At 37.5% G+C, this 16,818-nt stretch overlaps 1 protein-coding gene across 1 annotated transcript in view; it reads right to left on the minus strand.

Annotated features, from left to right (window-relative positions):
* The window catches only part of LOC110440584, a 40,404-nt gene that overhangs the window by 12,388 nt on the left and 11,198 nt on the right, over window positions 1-16,818 (minus strand). The window contains exons 6-10 of the mRNA XM_021483729.1: window positions 11,696-12,907; window positions 10,880-10,942; window positions 7,099-7,209; window positions 3,778-4,470; window positions 964-1,789 (exon numbers count right to left, since the gene is read on the minus strand). Coding sequence (XP_021339404.1) covers window positions 964-1,789; window positions 3,778-4,470; window positions 7,099-7,209; window positions 10,880-10,942; window positions 11,696-12,907 — 2,905 coding nt within the window. The remainder of the gene's footprint in view (window positions 1-963; window positions 1,790-3,777; window positions 4,471-7,098; window positions 7,210-10,879; window positions 10,943-11,695; window positions 12,908-16,818) is intronic.

A 16,818-nucleotide genomic window follows, 5' to 3' on the forward strand; every position in this document is an offset into this window, starting at 1 on the left:
TTCAGAAGAAATTGTTTAAATGTTTTTAACATATTTGACCCCTGTGACCTTGAACATAAGTCAAGGTCGTTTATTTGAAAATCCTGGCAGCCCTCCATCCCAAAATGTTACTGGTCAAATATTATCACCCTAGGCCTCTTGGTTTTTCAGAAGAAGTTGTTTAAATGTTTTTAACATATTTGACCCCTGTGACCTTGGATATAAGTCAAGGTCATTTATTTGAACAAACTTGGTAGTCCTTCATTCCAGCATGTTACTGGCCAAATTTCATCACCCTAGGCCTCTCGGTTATTCAGAAGAAGTTGTTTAAAAGATTTTAACATATGTGACCCCTGTGACCTTGAATATAAGGCAAGGTCATTTATTTGAACAAACTTGGAAGCCCTTAATTCAAGCATGTTACTGGCCAAATATCATCATCCTAGACCTCTTGGTTATTCAGAAGAAGTTATTTAAAGATTTTAACATATTTGACCCCTGTGACCTTGAAAATTGATGAAGGTCATTTATTTGAACAAACTTGGTAGCCCTTCATCCAAGCATGCTTCTGGCCAAATATCATCACCCTAGGCCTTTTGGTTACTGAGAAGAAGTTGTTTAAAGTAAAAAGTTGACGCCGGACGGACGCCGGACAGACGATGGACGACGGACGCCGCACCATGCTATAAGCTCACTTGGCCCTTTGGGCCAGGTGAGCTAATAGCATGTACCGTGACATAAAAACTGTGAGGGCTAAAACAAAAACAAAACTTAATCATTTATTATCACATTATTCTCAGAATTTATAATGTATATAAAATGAATAACTATCCAGAAAGACAGGCACAGAACATACATCTAATTGATTCACTGTGTTTTTCTCAGGACTTGGTCAATAAATCAGTCAGCAACAGGTAATTTTTCAAGTATCTTGGTATATCAAGGGCATGCACCAGTTCCTTGATCTTGAGACGATCACCATACCTCCTGAAATAGTTACGACAGATAGAAATGAGGCGAGGTGGTTGACTAGCCTGCTTCGTTAAAACTGTCAAAATGTTTTTCTGTTGCTCAAACTCTGAATAGTCTCCCCTCAGGAGCCATTGTTCTCCATTCACATTGTATCCGGCAGAGAGGAAAAGGTACACAATATCTGTACACTCATGGTGGACAGCCACGTACAGAGTGGACCTTGGGGAATTAAAGAGTGGAACAACTGCGTAAAAGTTGGAGTGCTGGTTTGTGCCTACACTATTAACCTCCATTACCACATTCATTCCAAGCAGTATTTTTACGATCTCCGTATGTTTTCCATATATAGCATTCCATAGTGGCGAGACGTTGGATTTATTTCTAAGGTCAGGATCTGCTCCGTGTTCCAGAAGCAATCGAACGGTGTCCGTCATGCCATTGTATGTAGCAAAGTGCAAGGGGGTGTGATTGTCGTTATCTTGATTGTTCACATTACAACCCATTGGCAGCAGCATCTCCACTGCCTGTTGGTGGCCTCCGTGACACGCCTGTCCCAGGGGAGTGTTTTTGTCGGATGTCAACCTGTCATGCTCTATTCCTTCACACTCTAGCAGAACCTTTAACATGGCTGTGTGGCCCTCCCACACTGCCACGTGCAATCCATTATACCCCTGAACAGAAGGTATGTTGACGTCTGCTCCATTTCTGGCAAGGACTTCTACCACAGCTGTTTCCCCATGGCTGGCAGCAATCACTATGGGAGTCATTTGATTACGTAATTCTTTAAGGTCTGGATCAGCTTTAGCATCCAACAGCACTTTTACAATCTTGGCATTGTCTGTAAAGACATATATATAAATCATAGCATTTATAATCTGTTTTTTGTTTTTACATCAATACGTCATTTCAAGAAACTTTTATTGTTGGATTTGACAGGGTTTTAGATATACTTCCGGTAAACAGTGATAATCTGACAGCAGTTTAAACGATATACAAAAACACTGGTGTGTGGTTCCGACTGTATATCAGACAAGAGAGTACCTGTCAGTCTATATCATTTTCATAAGTATGTCACTTTAAACTCAAGCCATTTCCATAACAAGAGGCCCAGAGGGCCTGTATCGTTCACCTGGAAATGTTAGCAAAATTGAAGTTGAAATAGCCAGATGTTGCTGTACAGGGGTTATAGAAAAAGGAGGATTTTGAAGAAATTGCTATGTTTCCAAAATTGGGCCACCCCTCTGCCCCCGGGCGGGTCAGACCCACCGTTGATACAAAATTAGTTACCCTTCACCCAAGGATGCTTCAGACCAAATATGGAACAAATCCTTTCATTTCTACAGAAGAAGGATTTAAAAAAAATGCTATATTTCCCCTATTGGGCTCCGCCCCCCAGCCCCCAGGGGGGCCAGACCCACCATTTATACAAAATTGAGTCCCCTTGGCCTAAGGATGCTCCAGACCAAATTTAGTCAAAATCTACTTGTCCGTTTATGGCAAGTAGCGTTTTAAAACTGGATATTAGAAAATTAAGACTACATCTATTTTGGAACCAATTTATTAAAATCTTTTTTTTATAATACCTGGGTAATTGATTTACTCAAAGCTATTTTTCTAATAGGGCTGCCATTTAGATAACCGTATGTACTTATTTGAACTGAAACAGGGTAACCCTGCATTTTGTGCCATGAACTACAGGCATCCATAGCCCTTCACTTTGATGATAATGTGATTAATGAATTCACTTAATATGTATAAACAAACATAATTTAATACTTATGTGTCAATGTAAATACAGTTGTAGTTCTCAAAATCTGTATGAATTGGTTTCTTATCGTAAGCCTCCCAACTGGGAAACTCTCGAAGTCTCACATTACACCCATATATTGTTTACCCTGTGCTGACATATTTCTGCACATCGCTTCACGTTTAAGGTAAATGATCAAGCCACAAGTGATGGCTTTTGTAAAAGATATATTAAATATATAGAGTTATATTAAATTATATTGTATTCAAAGTTTATTGTATACATGCACTTAATTGACTTAGCTAGGATACAAGTATACTGATCACGAGTGCTTTGGAGGTCTGTCAAACAACAGTCAGGAATGACGTATCTGACTGGGAAATAAATAAATATTAACCTACATTTTGGGATGGTTTTTTGGGGTTCATTGATTTGCTAACTGGATAGTACTCATACCCGAACCACAACATGGTACTCAATTATTGATTTGTTCAAGCCCTTATTTCTGAAAACTGAAATTAACTAAAATACCGACAGGTCACCAAGGGCCCCTTTGTATGCCTGACAGTATATCTCCCGTATAAGCACCAAGCAAAAGCAAAAGTGATCATTGACTGTTCAGAAAGGACCATTTACAATAAAGTTTTGACAGTATATGCCCTGTTCTATTTTAAAGTAAGACGACCTTGACCTTCGAAACCTTTTAAAGCCCTATTGCACATGTACCATCTTTTCAGAAAGTTTGTCCTTCTGTAAGGCCATTATCTCATGTATTTTTGACAGTATATTCCCAGTTCTAATTTTAGTAACAGTGACCTTGACCTTAAGAATTTTTTTAACCCCTATTACACATCTGCACATCACAGTGTATCACCATGTGAAATTTCAGAAATGTTGGCCATCTGGATACTATAGGGCACCTTGATTCACTGATTGTATTTTGCTTTTATTTGATACACAAACACGTCCCAATGCCAGCACCTTGAGATTCAGCCTGTTTTGTGAATCATGACCAACACATGTGTGTAAACTTAAGAAGTAAGATGATAAGGATGGTTGACTTTCAAACTATGACTTACCTACATACACAGCAAAGTGCAGAGCTGACTCGTTCCGTGGATTGGTGTAGTTCACATCGACACCCTTTTCAATAAGTTTAGTAACATAGCCCATTCCTCTAGTGACGGCCATCATAAGCAGACTGTTGTCAGTCCTTCCAATTGTAACATTGACGTCTGCTCCAGCATCTATCAACATGTCGAATATCTCTTTACATTGCCAATGTAATGACAAAGTGGCAGGGTTCTTCCCTCCTAAGTTCTTCATATCAACATTTACACTAGGAAATCGCAATATTCTTTCAACCAGTTTAACATTTTTCTGCTTCACGGCACGTAGCAGGATTGTTAATTGTTCTGTGGTACAATCAGCGTTAATATCTATATCCTGTGTGAGGAGGAAATTAGTAGCTTCTTCGTTTCTCAGGGTCACAGCAATAAAAATAGGCGAAAGATTCAGTAATGATGTCTGCTGTTTAAACAGTTCAGCATTGGATGCAAGCAGTTGCAACAGTTCCACGTTGTTTGCCGCGGCAGCAACGTGGACAAATGTGAATTTGACAACAGTCCCATTGTTGTGATGGACAGGTCCACATAAACAATTGCCATGACGTATCATTTGGGACATTTTTTCAAACACTTCTTTTGATTGGTGAGTTTCTTGTACAAAATGTTTTTCAGATTCCCGTCCACACTGACACAATGTACCAACCTCTGAAAAAGAAGTAAAAGAAAAAAACACATGAAATGTTGACAACTTTTATCTTGATCTGTCTTAAATTTACAACCCCTGTATTTTTTTCATCATGTTTAGCACTTTGTGACTCTTACTGCCGTGCCCCTCAGCCCCCTTAGGGTAAGCCCCTTCTTGAGCATAAATTTCAATCCTTATCATATACGCGTCACTTTACGCTATGATGGTGATTATCCAATTCTTGAGTATTGATTCTGATCCCAGAAGTGAAAAATATGATTGTTTATGGACGTAATTGGACAACAGACGATGCATGATATTACATATACCAATTGTATTACCATACCAATTAGTATTATTATATAAAGTAATTTAGGGTTGATAAAATGTCACATTACATATTTGTTTCCATTAAAGTTTTGAAATACTGTGACAAACATGCACATTTTTCCTACTTATTTGGTACATTGCTTATGAAAAAACATAGCAGAACAAACTTGCACTTGACATTTAGATGGAAGGTCAAATTTATTTCTCCCATAACCACTTATATAGGTTTTTCTCACTCTCCAACACATAGCTTCAAAGTTCATGGCTTTCATTGTTTCCCCGATTGAAAACAGAAACGAATGTATTCCCAAGGAAACATGTGGTTTTCTAAGAATAGGTGTCAATCGCAACAAGCTCAGGATAAGTTGAATCTTCTATATTAGGTATGTAGTCTACCGGTTTCGCCCGAACAGTGGGCTTCTTCAGGACCGTGGTTTTCTAGATATAATAACTGAATGCTATTGGAAAAAGAAGGTCCCCAAACTCTTGATGGCACATTATCATGTTTATCAATCTCTAGTTAGATAATTTTTGAAATTGTAAAAGAAGCTCGGGAAACCTTGTGTTGTAATTATGCAATTTGAAAATTACCTACCAGCAGGTACCTCCAGTTTGATAAACACAATAACCTACCATCACTCATTTATCTGTCAAAATGTCTAAGTCTGGTGTCAGGGCCAGAGGAAACTGGGGCTAGGGAACCTCTATTTCTGTGTATAGGTGATATGTTAGTATACAGTGCTTTAAAAATCGCACATCTTATTAATCCATATAAAGATAAGGCCTGATTACTATAACACAAAATAAACAGATATTACGCAACTCGTTACTACATTTTCACTGTCTGGGGATTTAATCTTTCAAATGGTACTGTATAGCGCTTTTTACGGGTTCAATATTTCGTGGTTTCGAATTCAGTACATATTTGCAGGGGTTAAATGTCGCTGTGCACCCGAAAACTATGTGTCGTGCAAAGTATTTTGAGTGTCATCATTTAAGGGTTAAACCTCGAAATACGGGTAAACCGTTTGAAAACACTGTTCCCGAACGTCGTCATCCGCCAGTGACTTCACTGAAAAAAAACCCTCAAAGGTGTACATGTACAGTTGTGTGACCGCACAACGCACCAAAAGTTCTGTGCGCACACCGTGCATACATCATTCATACACCGTGCACACATCATCCACACATGGTGCGCACAATTGGGCGATTAAACAATCTTTCACATTGGTGTGCGCTTCTCTCCGCACAACTGTGCGATTTGGTATAATTTGTTGATCAATATTACGGGATGAAAAATACCCGGAAGGCTTGTATGCAATAATGTACACTGTATAAATTACTGTAATTTCTCATCACAATAATTAAGATTACGTACAATTTTACAATGCGTGTAACACAGTATACAGTGACCGTTGGACTGTCAAGAATGGATTTGACTCCTAGCTAGGTAACAGAACAGAAAAAATAACAATTTGATGAGTGACCAGAGTTTTACCTGGCCTGTGAGCTGCCAGAGCTGCTATGTGATACGTTATGACCGTTATGAAAACACAACTGGATGTTGAGTATTTGTTATTTGCATTCGTTCTGATCTATAGCTTCCCTTCGCCTGGTTTCCACACCTTGACGAGTTACATAAGTGCCCCGGGCGAGGGGAAAACTACGGTCCAGGTACAGTGACTATTTTTACCTGTGATGCCGAGACTGTGTTGTAATATTACATGTGCCAATTAAGGTCGTTTAAAAACACCATTTCTAAATTTAACATACTAAACAATCAAGTTTATATGTTTAAACACCAAACCATATATATTGTTAAGCCATTCCTCAATTTACACCAACCACGATTGTTATTGCACAACATTCGTTGATCATCTGCACAAATGTGCGCAAAAAATGATCGTCCAATTTTTTATCGTTCGCACTTCGTGCACACATCGTGCGCACACCGCACATCGTGTAATGTTGTGCGATCCCACAACTGTACCTTTGTAGGAGTCAACTGTAATCAATAAATCACCTACTGTATACACATAAATATGTTGTGGCCACTTACATGTAAGTGTTGTTTTTACATGGACTGCCCAGTTGTCTGGTGATAATCTGATCTTAGTTCATTTAAGTTTGCATAACAGCGTTGGGTTTTAAGTATTTTCAACATGTTGTGATAAGGTCTGTAAAAGTGGTTAACATTTTCGATAATTTCGCTGGTGTTAAGAATTCGCGGATATTTGTCAAAGCGTGCATAAAGCGAAATTAAAACCCCCGCAAAAATATAACCAATATGTAGAAATATTATATCAATCATAACTTACTGATTTCAATTTCTTTTCTGATGACCTCTTCATATTTCTTCACAAGTTCCATACAGTCATCATCTTTGTTCACAATACTTTCGTACAATTCCGACTGGTAGCAACTGATATCTATAGGAGAAAACAAATATATTGTACTTCTTATCGGGTGTGTATACATAGAAGGGGGCACACTACTGTCTATCTAATTTGGTAATTGCAAACCAACAGAATAAATAATATACCACAGTGCTGCTTTTTGAGAATATAATATATATATATATATGTAACTTTTTTTGAAGTTTCAAACATTATTCATTGGACAGATTAATTCAACGCATCCATATGGTTTAGCAGACAAACGTATTTACATGTTTACTTTATGGACCAACCAAATTAAACACGGGCATGTCATATGATTTTAATGTCTCCACATTTTTACATTTGTTAATTTGAAGTGTAACAGAGGTCATTATTTTTTCAACGCCTCCGCTAGGAGTCGAACCCCGGACCTCTGGCTTACTAGTCTTACGCTCTATCGAATGAACTAAAGAGAAATTCTCCCTAGCCGAGTCGATAGGAAGCGGCTAGTATTTTACAAGGGTGACAGAAACTTGGCAGTTTACTTCAAAGGACAATTTCTGAGGTAATCACAATTGTCGGAGTGCTGTTCGGAACAAAATGTTTCATGGATGATACACACACACTAACATTTTTAATGAAATGACTGACAGCTAGATCATGTAAAGATACAGACTGAAACAATACTTTTGTTTATTCTCACACAACTTTGCATCAGAAAGAAAAAAAATCTTCCACAATTATCACTTGTTAACTGTATGCAAATGCAGATGAGAAAATGTCAAAGCATCAAATAATAAGTTGCGGGACACAATGCTCAAAGGTCTGATTGCTTTTGCATTTTGAAATTTTATAGATCTATCAAGGCCACATCTGGAATACGCTGCCAGTGTCTGGCGTCCACACAGAGCAAAACATATAGATCTCCTTGAAAATGTTCAACAAAGAGCAACAAATCTTAAACCAGGGCTAAAACATCTAACATCTACTGAGCATCTACAAAGATTAAACTTGCCAACATTGAAGCACCGTAGAATGAGAGGAGACATGATTAATGTATTTAAAATTAAAAATATTTTTTATGTTTGAAATTGACAATAACAGAAAACAAGAGGACACTCCCAGAAAATCTTCAAACGACGTAGCCGATAAGATATAAGATTTTTTTTCAGTTAACGAAGTGTAGAAATATGGAACAATATGCTTCAACATGTCATTGATGCACCCACAGTTATAAAATTTGAAATTCTTATAGACGAACACTGGAAGAATAATTGTAATTAAATGTTTATGAAAATTTATTTCACCTGAAGTGTATTTTAACTGAAGTAGTTTATGTAATATTGTGTTATTGATATGAATACAGACGCTTAAAGTCTGCATCCATTACAATTCCTAATAAATTCTAAAATCAAACAACCAATGGTATGACAAATTATATTTCAAAATTAAGAATTGGTTGACCATTTAAGCATCAGTTTTCATAGCTTTTTATCATTTATGAATAAATACAGGAATATTATCTCAATGTATGTGAAAATTATTATACATAGTCTATAGTTAAAAGTCATAAGTGGCTGCAGGGCTAGACAATAACAGTAGCCTGCTAGTCTGAGTCTAATGAAATCTCGGGCTCGACGATTGATTTTAGAAACTGCTTGCCTGATTGACCTTTCAAAATTTGATATTACGTACATGTACCATGTTAAATAGTGGTTAATGGAATTCGCACATGGGCTAGTAATATTGGAAAATACTTACCCGACTGACTAGTGGTTTTTAAAGTAAATTTCTAGTACCGAGTGGTTTCAGTCAAGACAAAATAAATACATGTACAAATTATATATATATATGTACACATTGTGACCTCATATTATATTTACAACAGTTACCTGTCACATCCATCTTCTCCTCTTCTGTATCAATTGTTGACATCCTTCCTTTATGTCGTTTATAAATTCAGATAAAGATCTGTAATGAAGACAGCCTATTAGCTTGTTGGTAATTATTTTATCAAGATAGACTACAGTCCATGCAATGCACAATTTAACAGGTTTCGTTCTTCGTACCTGTCAGCAAATCTTTTTCATCACGATCTATAACTGCAGATTCAAGAAATCTGATTGGTCTTTGTAGTTTCTAGAGAATAATAACATGAATAAAATCATAGTTACATGCAGATGTGCTATAATTACTTCCCCATATATATATATATGACAAAGACAGCAGTTATATGATTTTTGGCCGTTTTATTGATAATACAACAACATATATGTATACAAAAAGCCCTTTCACCCCGGATCAAACTTTAATTAGTCCATTTGCAAGTCCATTACTCACTGTCATAAATTTGACTGTGGTGAAAGGGCTACACAGAAATTCAGGCAACAATCACTTCCGGCACTATGAGCATATAACATTTACTTCCGGCACTAGCAAGCAACATTCACTTCCGGCACTGAAAAGCAACATTCACTTCCGGAACAATTAAGCAAGCAGCATTCAATTTATCAAACAGTAGTTAAATATTATATATACACAATTGGTCAAATTCACATTATAGCGAATTAGTAGCAAATAATATCAGTATAGTTTACCAAATCTTGACAAATAATAATGATACAAATATACTGTACATACACAAGCACATCTAGCAACAAATACAAGTGACATGCGATGAATTAGCATAATTTAACATAAATTTAACCGCCAAGCCCCCGGCCCAAAAAAGGAGGACAATATCTACCCGGCTTATCGAAGACCTGTGATTTCCTATTATGATCTTAACTTGGAACAGTGTCATGTGCTGCTTGAAAGGCAATAATGGAATGCTTTACAAAGTTGGCTACCTGCATTTTTTGTTTTAGTGAGTGGTCAAGGTAGACTTTATACGCGTCGCTGGCCCAATCCCCTTGCAATTGTATAAGTTCCCCTGTGACATTTGATTGAAAGGCCCATGTGGCCCCTCCCCGACGAAAACTGTGGGATGAGAAAGGAGCTGGATCCCTACCCGTTTGGACAAGTAACTGTTTCAGAGACTTTTGAAATAAAGAGTACGAAATAGCTTTCGGTGGGTGACCCGGGACGGAAAAGGCTGGGGCAGTTACTGGGGCTGGGACTAAGTCACACATGTTGTAAAAGGCTAGAACCGGACATAAGGTAGAGGATGGAATCCTAACGAGTGGGATTATATGTTTTCGTTTACCAAATTGGTTAGTCTTGGACCATTTCAAACAGATCAATAACATGTCTCCCTTAACTGTGATGTCCTGCCTCAATAAAATTTCCTCTGGTTTAAAAACCCCATTCGTACTTACGATATTGGATTTTCTGATCATTAGATAAAAGGAAAACAAAAAACTGCACCACAGGGTCGCTAGTAAAGGGTCTGAAAAATCTATGAACTTGGAAATTTCCAACAAAATATGTGGTGTGATGGGGGAGGCTCTGTTTGGGCAGTGGGGATGGAGACGGGCTATACCTCTTAAGGCAAGATTGACCTCAAACTGCCGGACTTCTGAATAATCAGTATCAGTTAAAATATGAAGCATTTTCACCCCACTAACGTAGTTACGTATAGAATCAGAACTTTTCAAGCTTCGGCTCAAAAATTGGATATATAAACATATTGTTCGAGTGTTAGCTGGTAAGGCTTCCTGCTGAAATGCCTCGCAAAACAGAAAATAGGCCCGCCATTGTATCTCTAAATTTCTGAAAGTGCCTTCTGCAAAGGCCGCCTTCATGGAGATTTTTAAATCATCCTCTAACTTCTTAAAGGCTGCCCCTACAATAATAAGGTATGGACTATAAAACTAAAACAAACAATTCTGTACATTTTATGATACACTGTCAAACCTTTCCCCTATCAATTACCATATATGGGAGAATTTAAAGGTATCCTCTTCCAGGGGATGGACTGTGATTTCCATTCCTTTGGTCAGTTCATGGAATTTGTCTCCATGAGATGGGTCCAAATGCCATCTCGAAAGATGATCAGGGATCCTGTTTGATTCACCTTCAATATGACTGGCTCTTAACTCAAACTCATGAATTGCAGCATGAAAACTTATCTCTCGAAGACATGCTTGCATAAAAGGAACCCTAGACTTCCCCGAGTTTATGACCGCCACAGAGGCACTATTGTCACAATTAATGACAATTTTCTTACCTCTGCACTTATGTCCCCATAACTTTGCACATACCACTACTGTGAGTAGTTCCAGGCAGTTAATACTGAGATCCTGCTTAAGGATAAAATCTGGGAACTTGGTATGAAAACTCTGCCCTTTGAAAAAACCACCGCAGCCTGATAAACAGGCATCTGAGGCAAACTCATCGTCTGGCACAGACCATTCCTCTAGACTCATCATAGAGACACCGTTGTATACTAGTAAAAATTCTTTCCACCACAGGAGGTCTTTTTTGACTTCTAACGGTACCTTTTGCTGTTTTGGACCCTGTGCTATCGCGAAGCCAGTTTAGTAGTCTACTAATAAAAATACGACTCTGACACAACTCGCGACGAACATGAGCTTACCCAACAGTGACTGAATGTGCTGGAGAGATGCCACCTCTTTGTCTAACCAGACCACCAACAAGTCCATTATTTCCTGTAACCTGAATGATGGTACCTCTAACGTCAGGTTTTCTGTGTCAAATAGTACTCCTAAGAACACCATTCTAGTGGAGGGAGGAACAGCTTTTTCTAAAGACTCAACTAGACCACAATTGTGCAATACTGTACCTAGGTACTCGAATGCATCGTTGCTTTTTGACTGCTCCTCGGCACCCCCGAAATCATCCAAATAATTGAGGATGTAATATCCGGCTTGTAGGCATATAAAGGAGACAGCAGAAGTGAGTCTTTGACATATATAAGCTGCAGATCTAAGACCCATGGATAAAACTCTGTCCAAATAAATTTTCCCACTCCACATATATCCCACAAGATGAATGTCCCCAGGATCTATAGGGATTTGACGATAGGCACGTTTGAGATCTCTCTTAAACAAATGACATCCCTTACCTTTCTCTTTGACCAGCTCAACCAGATCATCTACTCTGGGATATGTTAGATTGATGGGCTTACCCAGATATGTATCCTTGGGAATATGAGCATTGACAGACTTACCCTTTGGGAGACTGAGGTCCAGTATTATCCTTCTTTCCTTCGAGTCTCTTTTAGGTACAGAATTGAGAGGAGATAATTTAATAGGTGTACTGAGAGGATTTACCTCGAGTGGACCTAAAATGGCCTCTGCCTCCACCTCCCTTTTTAGATACTCATCCATTTGTTTTGGATAATCAATGGCTCCCTTATGATTGACTGTGATGTCCTGTGGCCCAAATTCGAAATGCTCTGTACATGCGCTTTCAGTATCATGTGGCCGAATACCTACCGGAGCATTGATATCCTCGTGAAATCCCAAAGGAAAACCAAATTCTATCAAATCACACAATTCCTGATCCTTGTACTCGGTCAACATAGCTCGAAAATATTCTATGTTAAGTGCTGATTTTACTTGAAACCGACACCTTTCAAAATTACACCTACCTGATTCCTGTATTTTACGATGTTGCTCTATCGGGTTTTTGGATGTGACTAACTCTGGTTCCTTACCTTCATCCGTCATATGACTTTTGTCCTTTGCAAATTGGGGCAGAAAAAATTCAACCTCGTGTCGCTGGGGTTTGTTTACAGAGATTTCCCCTGTTCTAAAATTTGACAGAGATTTCCTACCCCCTGGGCCTAGTCAGATGTGATGGGGGCATTCTTGGGAGGATTCCTGATGGGCTCTTTTAACTTTGTCCTTCCTCCAACAAGCGGCGCAAATGTGAGCCACATGTCGTCTAACTCCCATAACCTCCCCCTCATGATCCCCCTTTTCTGTGCATTTGTTTCTTTGGTATGCAGAACAAAACCAAACCATGGGCTTATCGGACGACAATTGTCCCCGGGAATTTGGGGTTTTTGACTTAGCCAGGACATGTCTAGCCAAGATTGGCACCTCAATACTAGCTGGGTTATCTGACCAATCTTTTTCCCCAATTTCGATTTTTCTAAGCCAGGCAGCGTATAAAGACAACAGGGCTTTCCATTCGTAAATATTTGAATAGTAAACTATTCGCTTCAAAAACTCTGTTCTTCCCTCTCTTTCATTTCCAGATAACTTATTACTAGATATGATTTATAATTCGCCTGCTACAAACAGCTTAAAGGACAACTCGTTAAACTGTATATTTTCATTGACATATTCAAATTGCAAGACAAATAAAAAACGATCCTGTCATCTCGGGAGTTACATGCAGATGTGCTATAATGTATCGAGACAAAAATAATGTATTGAGACAAAAATAAAACATTCCCCATCTCAGGTCAAAATCTGTGCGAGGCAAAAAACGGAATTTGAGTCAGTATCAGAGGCCTGGATGTTTCAAACATGTATATATTACAGAAGATCTATATATATGTGTGTGGGAGGATTATTAGTATTTAGTCGTTTCGGTACCACGTCGTTTCGGTACTTAACTTCTTAAGGCTCGGATCTAATCTAATTCCGTGCTTAAGGATAATATCTTTTCGGTATTTTTTTTATAAAATCGGGAACACAAAATATAAACAAAGTACGAAGTAAGTCAAAGTACCGAAATATTGAAACAACTTTTCGGGAGTATCACATCTCTGTACCGAAACAACCGAGCACCAAAACGTCTGTTCCCCAATGTCAGTCATACCACGGAATTAGATTAGAGAGAAAGGCAGTACAAATGGCCAACACTACACACACGCAGAACAAGAACACGCATTATTCTTCTCTACAAAATAATACACTAACAAGTAGCAATACACACTAACAATCTCATCCCGGCAGACACCAGAACACGTCAACAGGTCAAGGATATTTATTTCTTTGTAGAATCACCTACGAAAACTTTAATTTCATTTTCATAATCTGTATATTCTTTCATTAAAAAGTCTAAATCTAAATAACTATTTAATTATTCTTTTCGTATTCTTTGAATCCTTCTCCTGCAATATCTTCTGCATTCCTTCCTCAGACGGCAGACGACACCTGCCAGAAGCAGCCATCTTTGTTGATAGAAACACTACCCGGAACCACTCTAGGAATATCCTATGCTAGAAAGTTACTTCTAGAGACTCTCGGGAGAGGCTCACGAGGGGGTGACAGAAGAGGCTCACGAGAGGGCGTCATAACGAGGGCAATATCGCCGTAGTAATGCAGCCTACTGCGGATGAGTCATGACATAACGATTGTTTTTATCAGAAACAAGAACACATGGATGAGGTATAATAAAAAATATTATCAATAAGTTTAGTTGATATATTCACGGAATATCTATAGTTATCTATAAGTCCGTGATATATTTAAATATTAATTATTATATTAACGCATAACGTTATATTTTAAAAGATTGGTATTAGGAAGCACACATTACTATAAACTAAAATGGCTGGAATAATCCACACTTTTGTTAGGATTTTCCCAGGAGACTGGTCCTAACTCAGTGCCTCTTGTTTATTATAAAATATAACCAAGATGTCTTTACAAAGAAATATTGAGAAGGTTAAAATTATATAATGATTTGTATACAGCTTATAAAAACTAGTAAACAGGGTATATAAGAAGTGGTTTACAGACTATATAACTGATATGTATAGAATACAGAGAGTGGTATACAGAGTATATAAAGAATGGTATATAGTGGTACATGTATGTATACACATAGAGCCATTGGGAACTTAGAAAATGTCTGTGAAGTTGTTGGTTATGAATATTCAAATGACCATTGGTTTTTTTGGCCTAAAAGAAAAAGGGTCACAAATAGTTCTTATTGGTGAGAATCACTGTCATTTGTTAATCTGTTGCACATCATTTTCAACCAGAATGAGACAAATGTAGTTTGCAGAGGAATATAGGTGTGGGTGCAGCTGTAATGGTGCCAAAAGTTGTTATTTGTTTTATATTATCACGGACTTAGATATCTTAAAATCTACCAGATACAATCAAATCGAAAATACATGAAGAATATTTATAATGAAATACAATTTATTATACCAAGAACATTAACTGCTTATTTTTACATTTTATCTAACTTGACCTCTCTAGGTTAATACAAGTCCAAGAAAAAAATCACAATAAAATATATTTATTTTTTTATCAGGAATATACTATTTATGTGTATATATCACTATAGCAAGGTTATTTTATTAGATTAAATTATCTCATCATCTTTATTTATGAAAAGTACCTGAGAACTTAAACTAGGGAACTTAGGTTGCAAATATATACAATTGAAGATATTATATATAATAAATGAGCATCACAGTATATATATATAATTATTGCTGCACACTTAATAAGCATGTGACATGTCCCTGTAACCCACATCTAATTATAGGTAAGTAGGGGAATTATTATTGGAAGCCAATATCAACACATCCAACATAAATACAGCACATTAAAACAAGGACCCCATGGGCTTAACAGGTCACCTGAGTTGTAATACAATTGTTATTTGTTGTTGTGATATGACAAAAACAAATATTATATAAGTATAGCAGGGAATTTTGTCCCTCCCCAATACTGAAAAGTCTCATTTCCATAAACTGTAGCAAAATTTACCCCCTCCCTAGGAGTAAATTTAAATGGGTGACAATTGATAAAAAAAAAACCTTATATATCAGATATACACCTCATACACCTTCTATAAATCAGGTATACACCTTCTGTAAATCAAATATGCATAAATAGATTAATCATTATACAAGTTAATCTATTCTGGCCAATATGTTGTGTCCCTCTGGGTGTCGGATTATTCAGATTTATCTATTCTATTTTTTTATGAAAAAAATATTAAGGCATCAAAGCAAGCTCCAACGAGCTTTACAATGATGGAAGATACTGTGAATACTGTGAATTTTCTGACCGATATGTTGTTTCCCTGTTAGTGTCCGATAAGACAGGTCAATCTTTTATGACAAATATGTTGCATCTCTCTGGCTACCAGATTAGACAAATATATCTTACCAATATGTTGTGTTCAGCACAGTGTCAAATTAAACAGAAAGCCCTATACCTCATTGAGTATCCGTAAATACTAAGCATGAGTCGGCGGATGTAAATACAGAATTTCGTTGAAACATCTAAACAGCATTTATCACACGAAAAACCAAAGAGTATCCTAGATGGGTGGAAAGACAGAGGAACACAAACATTGTTATCAAGTTTGAAGGAATTTGGGTAATAGTTATAAAGCGGAAACTGCAAATAATGATGTTTTTCGTTAGTCAAGGGGCCATTACTCTGCCAAATGGAGTCCGATTCAAGTGGTTGTCAAACTTGGGAGAGCCCTTACTAATGCATTGAACCCTGTTTGAGGACAATCAGATAATATATGTGAGAGTTAATGAACAGAAACGGCAGATAAGGATGGTCATCGAACTTGGCCGAGCCCTAAGTCATTTAACCCTGTAACCAAGTTTGAAAAAAATCGGTTAACATATGTTGTAGTTATTGCACGGAAACGAAGCGCGGCAGTTAATGACGTTTTTCGTTATTGTAGGGCCCATAACTCCGCCAAATGGGGTCCATTGAAAGTGATAATCAAACTTGGCTGAGCCCTTTAGGCATTTAACCC

The sequence above is a fragment of the Mizuhopecten yessoensis genome, unplaced genomic scaffold (genome assembly GCF_002113885.1).
Source record: "Mizuhopecten yessoensis strain PY_sf001 unplaced genomic scaffold, ASM211388v2 scaffold11185, whole genome shotgun sequence".
NCBI lineage: Eukaryota > Metazoa > Mollusca > Bivalvia > Pectinida > Pectinidae > Mizuhopecten > Mizuhopecten yessoensis.